Source organism: Myotis davidii, unplaced genomic scaffold, assembly GCF_000327345.1.
Source record: "Myotis davidii unplaced genomic scaffold, ASM32734v1 scaffold309, whole genome shotgun sequence".
Classification (NCBI taxonomy): domain Eukaryota; kingdom Metazoa; phylum Chordata; class Mammalia; order Chiroptera; family Vespertilionidae; genus Myotis; species Myotis davidii.
The window spans coordinates 2,559,616-2,567,709 of record NW_006383013.1 but is presented as its reverse complement, the minus strand read 5'-3'; the positions used below and the strand labels follow the sequence as shown (position 1 = coordinate 2,567,709).

The window sequence follows — 8,094 nt, the reverse complement described above, 5'->3', positions numbered from 1 at the left end:
GGGGGAAGGCCAGGAGAAAGGGGGGCCTGGGAGCTCTCTGTGAGCTAACACTGTTCCAGCCATGGGCCCCACCTTGGCTGCTGAAGCAGGGTCTCGGTGAGCTCTGAGGGGGTGCGGGGAGAAGCAGGGGGCTCCTGGGGGAGAAGAGATAGGCAGGTTCAGGGAGACAGGATACCGAGGACCCAGGAAAATGCGTGAATCTAGCAGCTGCTCTCCTGATGGCGAGTCCCTGCTGGGAGCTGGGTGTGTGCGGAGCTGAGGGGACGTGTGGAGGGAGGGGCCTGCTGGCCTGTGGAAGGCCTGGGGCCCCCTGAGGGACCTCTGGGACAAACACCTGCCCTCTGAGAAAGGAACAGCTCCAGGTGGTACCCACGTGAGTGTGCCAGCGTCCTGGGTGCCAGCGCTGCCCACCAGGCCAGGGGTGGGGGAGGGTGGAAATGTCTGAGCTGCCTCTGGGTGGTTTGGTGGGGAGAGGGCCCCTCCTCGGTGGTCTCCAGTCTCAGCACTGCCCATGGAGGAGGAAAAACATACCAAAGAAAAAGCCAGTTACAGATGAGCCCCACGCCCTGCCCTCCCATCCCCGTTCCCCGCCCCCCAACACCCAGGCCTCTGCACGCAGCCGGGAGGCACGTAGCCCCTTCTTCTGGGACTGCTCGTGGCCATGACACGGGCTTGCAGGTCGAAGCTGGTGGCTGAGGAGGTCTCTGCATCCGGCCGGCCGTTTGTCCACAGGCAGGAGTCCGTCCGAGTGCCGGGCCGTCAGACCTTGGCCTCCAGCATCTCCAGGAAGAGTTTGTGCATGGGCACCTTGCCCTGCAGCTTGACGCTGTAGAAGTGCTGCACGGCCTTGGCGGCCGTCTGCCGCAGCAGGGGCAGCGTCAGCAGCAGCTGGCCCGTCCTCCGCGGCTCCGCGTGGCGCTGGCTCAGCTCGTAGTCCTGCAGGGCCTCGTGCAGCAGGTCCTGCAGCTTCTGCACCGCCTCCAGGTCCTCGATGTACATGGAGTCTGTGGGCACAAGGGAGAGCGTCAGGGGCCCTGGGTGGAGAGCGCCGCCGTGGGCGGGGGTTGGGGGGGCACCGCAGGACCCTGGGCTCTGCTTTGGAGCCACCCGAGTCCTCATTTTAGGGAGAGGAAAACCACGGCTCAGAGAGGCTGGGCTGCCAGTCAGAGGGCACAGAGGCCAATGGCAGAGTGAGGGCTGGGCCCAGCGAGAGATCCTATCTATGGAGGACATTTTGAGAGACAGAAGCGGAGACCCTGAAGGGCTCGAACCTGAACAGACCTATAACTGCCCTGAGGAGCCGGGGGGACTCTGGAGCCAGACTGGCGGCAGTGGCACCCTGTGTCCCTCACTCGCTACCTGTGTGACTTTAGGCAAGTTATTTAACTTCTCGGTGCCCCATTTTCTTCATTTGTGAAATGAGATAATAGCCATACCTACCTCAAGAGGTTAAATATGTTAATACAGGTCAAGGGCTTAAAACAGTACAAAGTAAGTGCCCTAGCTAGTGGTATCACCATCACCACCACCACCATCATCATCATCGCTACCATCACACCATCATCACAGCCACCATCTCACAACCACCACCATCATCACCATTATCACCATCACCATCATCACCAACACCACCACCATCATCATTGCTACCATCACACCATCATCACAACCACCATCATTACCATCACCACCACCACCATCATCACTACCATCATCACAACCACCACCATCATCACCAGCACTACCACCATCATCACAACCACCACCATCACTACCACCACCATCATTGCTACCATCACACCATCATCACAACCACCGCCACCACCACCATCATCAGCACTATCACCATCATTACCATTACCACCATCATCATAACCACTGCCATCATCACCACCACTACCATCACACCATCACCACTATTACCACTACCACCATCATCACCACCATCACCATCAGCACCATCACTTCTGCTGATGCCAGACACTAACTCAAGCCTTCAGTGCAATCGCTAACCTTACAAAATGCTGATTACAGAACACAGACATAGAAGAGGCTAAGCTGTCGGGGTGCCCTGTGGCAGCGAACATGGTGGGCACTGAGAATCATGGCTGGACACATGAGGCACAGTGAAGGTAGCTGTTGGAAGGGGCCCTTGCAATCTAAAACCCTGGGGAATGTTTTGGTCTCAGGACATGAATTGGAGGTTCAAACAAAATTTACCTAAGTCTCAGAGCAGGAGGTGCCTGCTGATAGTTGGGTTACAGTCAGGTCTGAGCTGAAGCAAAGGAAATCTCCTAAAACCCATTCCCTGACCCCAGGGAAAATAACAGCCTTCTTCTGACGTTCCTTAAAGACCCCGAGCTGCCCCCTGAACTGCAGCCCCAGGGCCTGCCAAAGGTGGGAGGGGAAGGGAGCATGTGGATCAGTGAGCTTGAAGCTCTGAGGGGTATCCAGGAGGACTGGGCAAGTTTCCTGAACTACTCAAAGGAGCGGGGCAATTCCCTTGCATGTTGGGTTTGTTTAGATATCAGACTGCCAAGGGCAGCTGCACCAGCCAGCGGACACCAATGACCACCCCTGGTCCACACTCAGCCTGTGCCTTCAAGGGCCCAGCCTCTTTCTCTTGGGAGGATAGCAGTAGGATGAGCTAGACAAGACTCTGGAGTCTTAGATGCTGTGTGGCTTTGGCCAAGTTACTTCGGCTCTCTGAGGCTGTTTCCTGGTCTGTAAAATGGAGCACATAAGAGTGCATACCTCACAGAGTGATGCTGAGGGTTAAAGGAAATAGCACGTTACCAGGCACTTAGTGAGCACCTAGTACATGATACTATTCTCACTATTAGAGGACCGGTGCACAAGATTCGTGCACTCGGGGGGTTCCTCAGCCAGGCCTGTACCCTCTTGCAGTCCGGGAGCCCTCGGGGATATCCGACTGACAGACATCCTAGTGCTGCCGTGGAGGTGGGAGAGGTTCCTGCCAGCTTGCAGGCCATGAGCCTGGCTTCTGGCTGAGCGGTGCTCCCCCTGTGGGAGCGCACTAACCACCAAGGGGCAGCTCCTATGTTGAGCGTCTGCCCTCTGGTGGTCACTGTGCATCATAGTGACCTGTTGTTCCGGTTTTTCCCCTGTTCGGTCAATTTGCATGTTAGCCTTTTATTATATAGGATGGTGAGGACCCAAACGGGATTGAGTGCCCTAGCAGAGCTGGGATGTTACTGGTCCCAGACCCAAGGCCCCTCCACACTTTCTGCTCCTTGATACCAAGGCGGTGAGGGCTCCTTTGCCAGTTGCAGAGGCAGCAGGGCTCCCTTCCTACTCTCCCAGCTGTTTACAGAGTGTGCACTTCAGACGCGCTAGGCCCTGTCGGCTGGGACCTGGCCATCCAGACTCCGTGCCTCTGCCGCTTCCCCTCCCCTCCCCCACCCCCCCAAGGAGGCCAAAATTGGCAGCTGCCTTCGACCAAAAATGAAATAAAATAACATTGCAGGATTAATTTCTTTGCAATCCATCAGCACGTCTGTATCGATGGCATTGATAAACTGTTAATTACAAAATCAATGGCGATGATTTTTTTCCTGCTGTCGGGGAGGCTTGGAGAGGCCGGGACACGGGGTGAACGGCGGCCAGCAGGCTCCCGAGGGACCAGGGTTTGGGGCTCAGCCTGTCTTTGATGTGCTTCGCCCTCCTGCCTAGTGTCAGCCCTCTGAGCCACTGAGGGGCCTTGTCCCGTCCACTCCACCTGAGCAGTGGCTCCCACAGTGGCCCTTGGGGCTGCCGCCAGGATGACCTCCCGCCCCTGTCTCTCCTCCAGCCAACACGCTGTGCAGCCTGGGTGACTGGCGTACCTTGCGACTGGAGACAGGCCACTTCCTCTTCCCCTCTATCTTTCATGGCTCCCGATCCCTTCACAGCTGGGAGCCTCTATGACCCCAAACTGCTTTTCTAGCCTAACCCCCCAGAAGCCCTGTTCTTGCCCCGTTTCTGCCCGCAGCTGATGGCTCCACTGTGCAGCCAGGGCCCTGAGCATCACCACCTCCTTCTCTTCCGCCTCAGGCTTCCTCTGCCTGCACAGAAGCGGCAGGGTAGCCCGGTAGATGCCACTGGGGCAAGAAGTCCAGGCTCCTGGAACTTGGTCTCACATGACCCAGAGTGTATGTAGGCAAAGCCGGGTGCTGGTGGAAGCTCCCGATGGGCTCATGTCACCAAACCTCAGGTGGTGTGTGCGTATCCGTGTGAGCGTATGTATCTATTTGTGCGTGTGTGTGTGCGTGAATATCTGTAAGCGTGGGTGCATGTCTGTGTGTGTTGAGATCAAGGCGAGAGCCACTGGCCAGGCTACAGAGCCTCCTGACAGTCCTTGCAGCATGGTGTTGAGTGGGGGCGGGCATGAAGGTGACAGTTGGGTGGCCTCCCCGCTTCACTCCCTCCTCCCAGCTGGGATAAGCTTGAGCTCAGGTCTGCTGTGAAGTGGTCAGGAGACTCCAAATTGCCCTCCAAGGCCTGCCAGGCTGGCTGTCTCACTGTGGTGGCCCTGTGCCCTCTGATTTCACTGTGTCCCCTCCCTTCCTGTGCCCACCACACTCCCAGCCCCTCCGCAGCGCTGCTTAAGAGGCTGCACTGAGCAGGCGAGCACAGGGGATGGTGAGGGTGGTGCCGCTACTCTGCAGGACATGGGATGAAGGAGATCTGTCCTTGCACATTTGTCAAAACCTCTAGACCCGTACAAGGCAGAGCAAAGACCCTGATGGCACCTATGGACTTTAGTTAATAATAACGTATCAATATTGGCTCATTCATTGTAACAAGTGAGCACACCCATGCAAGATGTTCCTAATAGGGGGACTGTACAGGGGTATCACCTGCTCATCCTGTCAATCTAATGCTACTAAAGACCCCAACAGCACTGGCATTCTCCAACAAAACACCCAATGCAACAGGGGAATCTTATGGCATAAATGGTCTCTACAGAAGCTTGCAAATTTTAAATTATTATTTTGTAAGGGTTTACTAATAAAAGGGATTTGAACTAAGAAAAAAAAATGCTTCCCTCTTTGGATTAGGTCAGGTTCCCTAGAAGCAGGGGCTGGGGTTCAGATGCAGGGGGTTCATAGCAGGCATGCTTTCAGGAGAAAGGAAAGGAGGGGGAGGGGACAGGGCAGGGGTCTGCAAGGTAAGGACGCAGCCTTAGCTTAGCCTGACCCCACCCTGCCAGGACTTCAGCCTTTGGTTCCCCTGGGTGGGCCCACCATTGGCTGAAGGTGCCAAGGGGTGGGTGGAGTAGGTACCCCTCCCGGCAAGGCAGGTGAGGGTGAGTCTCTGGCGAAGGGAGGGACTGTGAGCTATCAGCAGCAAAACTCAGCAGCTGGGCCCGCGCGCAGGGACCCAGGGAAGGGGGTCAGATGGGGCATCAGCAGTGTCCTCTGTGTTCTCTATGGAGCCATTTGTGAGGGGGACCCACTGACCGGGTTAGCCAGGGACTGAGGCTTCCTGGCATGTGGGACTTTCAGAAGCACCACAATATCAAGCAAACCAGCTGCTTGCCCTGTTTGTACTGTCTCCGTCTGAGCCAGCTCTCCCTCTTCCACATGCTAGTAACGCTCTGTGCCCTCTAATATTAATAATAATGGTAATAATTAATATTTATTGAACATTTCCTCCAGGCCAGGCACTAGGCTAAGTGCTTTATCTTCTGTCAGTCATTTCATACACAAGTGCTTGGAGGAGGCACTGGGATATCCCCGGACACACAAGGACAGAGCTAGGAAGATTGCCAACTTGCCCAAGGTCACTCTGCTACCAAGGAGCAGAGCTAGAGCCCTAGCTGGTTTGGCTCAATGAATAGAGCGTCAGCCTGCGAATTGAAGGGTCCCGGGTTCGATTCTGGTCAAGGGCACATGCCTAGATTTCGGGCTAGATCCCCAGTAGGGGGCATGCAGGAGGCAGCCCATCAATGATTCTATCTCATCATTGATGTTTCTATTTCCCTCTCCCTTTCTGAAATCAATAAAAATATATTCAAAAAAATAAATCATTAAAAAAAAAAGAAGCAGAGCTAGAATTTGAACTTGGGTCCATCCGACTCAGACGTGAGCAGTTAACTCGTTAACGCGCCGGCCTGCCGCAGAACGACGCGTGCGCATGCTGACACTGTGTCTAGGACAGGGGCCTTGCCTTTCCCTTCCTTCTGCGTCCGGCACGGTGCCCTGCACAGGTGGACGCCAAGTGCAGACACAGACTAGAATACGTTTAAGCTCATTCCCTTGTGTCAGCCCTTTTCCCCAGGAGCTGGTGGGAGTGAAGAAGAAATGGAACGAGGCCTCCTTTGAACACCAGACTAAACAACTCCGTTGGGAAGTTTTTTTCTCTCTTGGACCCGAGCAATTAGATTGAGAGATTCAAAGAATGGGCATGAGCTCAGGTTGGTTTTGGAATCATAGGACCTTGGTTGTACTCCTAGCTCTGTGTGACCCTGGGCAATTGGCTTCACCTTTCTGGGCCTCAGTTTCCACATCCGTAAAATGGGGTTAAAATAAGAACTTTGCTCCTTGGGTTGTTTGTAAGCGTGAAATAAGTTCACAGCTAATTTATTTGACAGGTTGAGCACTTATTATGGGCCAGGTATGTTGTCAGTATAATTTTAATTACAGACAAATAAATCATTTCCACAGTCTTGTGGGGGAGGGACTGCCTACTGTTCCCATTTTACTGATGAACAGGTAGAGGCACAGCGTAAAACAGCCTGCCCAAGTGAAAGAAGCAAGATTTGACTCTGGGTCACCTGGCTCTGAAATCTTTGACCTTGACCAGTGTGCTGGCCTGGAGGTCACGGGCCCAGCATAGTGGCCTGCAAATCAGGGCTCAGGAGGCACTCGGCCAATACTGGCCTTCGTCGCCACCCTTTTAACCCCAGTCCTCCCCTTGCACTGGTACAATCTTTGGGGACAAGGGCCTCACCCCATCACAGGCCTCAGAGGGGTGCTCCCCAGGCCTGAGAAGACGTCCCACACTCCCGGTTACCTGAGTTGGCCAGGGCCAGGGCCTTGAGCGTGACAAACTCCTCCTTCTCCACCTTGAGCTTCTTGTACCTGCGCACGAGCTGCAGGATGGCCCGGTAGAGCTCCAGCAGCCCCGCCAGGCGGGAGTGCTCCTCGTCCATGACGTAGTCCTCGGCGTAGGCCAGCTTGTCGTCGTAGGGCAGAGAGCGGTACACGATGCCCAGGATGAGGATCTCCATCCAGGCGCTCTGCAGCAAGCTCATCTGGTCCCCCAGGGAGAGGTTCGAGAAGCCTGCAGGGGGAGGGCGCAAGGAGGGCAGCCTCGGTCAGACGGGCCAGGGCCTCCCTGAGGCTGGCTGGAGGGCCAGATGGGGCGGAGGTCCAGGTACCTCGGGATCCTGCCCTTCCCCTTACCTTTGGGACTCAGCGTCCTTTTGTTGGTGAATGAGTCAGACATGGATTTCATGGAAAAGACTTACCTAAGGAGCTCAGTCAATGCTGACACTTGTTATTATCATCATTATTGCTAGTTCTATGGTATTTTTCAAATGTCTGGAGAGGCTTTTTGATTAATGAAATGCATTTGTAATTTAAGGAGTTACTGGATTCATAGAATTAGGAGGTGGCAGGACAGGATCCCCTCCAGTCTGGGCAGTTTCCAGGCTCCCCAGTCTGCTCGAGCCCGAGCCCGGGAAGGCTTCAATGTGCTGAAGTGGTGCCTGCCCCTCCGTGCAGAGTCCCAGCTGCGCAGGACCCAGCTGCTCCTGGCCAGTGACCTCGGTGACCTCCAGCCTGGGCCTACAAACTGCTCAGGGGCCCCCAGGGTCAGGGGGCACTTTGTCACAGGGCAGCCTGTCTTCCCAGGGGTCAGAACCCCGCTGCCCAGCCCATTACTCTGCATTTAACGATGACGCAGCAGTCCTGTATCCTGTGAGCCCGGGCATAGGGATGGCTCCAGAACTGTGCCACTGTCTTGTCCAATGTGTTCTCAAGATTGCCTGGGCTTGCATCCCGACTCCCCATTTACTAGCTGGAGGATGACCTTGGGAAAGCTGTGCAGCTTCTCCACGCCTCAGTCTCCTCGTCTGTGAAATGGGTG

General features: G+C 55.3%; 1 protein-coding gene across 2 annotated transcripts in view; it reads right to left on the bottom strand.

Annotated features, from left to right (window-relative positions):
• Nucleotides 1-6: 6 nt before the first annotated feature.
• The window catches only part of ESRRB (estrogen related receptor beta), a 166,903-nt gene continuing 158,815 nt past the window's right edge, over nt 7-8,094 (bottom strand). For both annotated transcript variants that reach the window (XM_006778814.2, XM_006778813.2), the window contains exons 6-7: nt 7,018-7,287; nt 7-1,004 (exon numbers count right to left, since the gene is read on the bottom strand). In XM_006778814.2, coding sequence (XP_006778877.1) covers nt 760-1,004; nt 7,018-7,287 — 515 coding nt within the window. In that variant the 3' untranslated portion in view covers nt 7-759. The remainder of the gene's footprint in view (nt 1,005-7,017; nt 7,288-8,094) is intronic.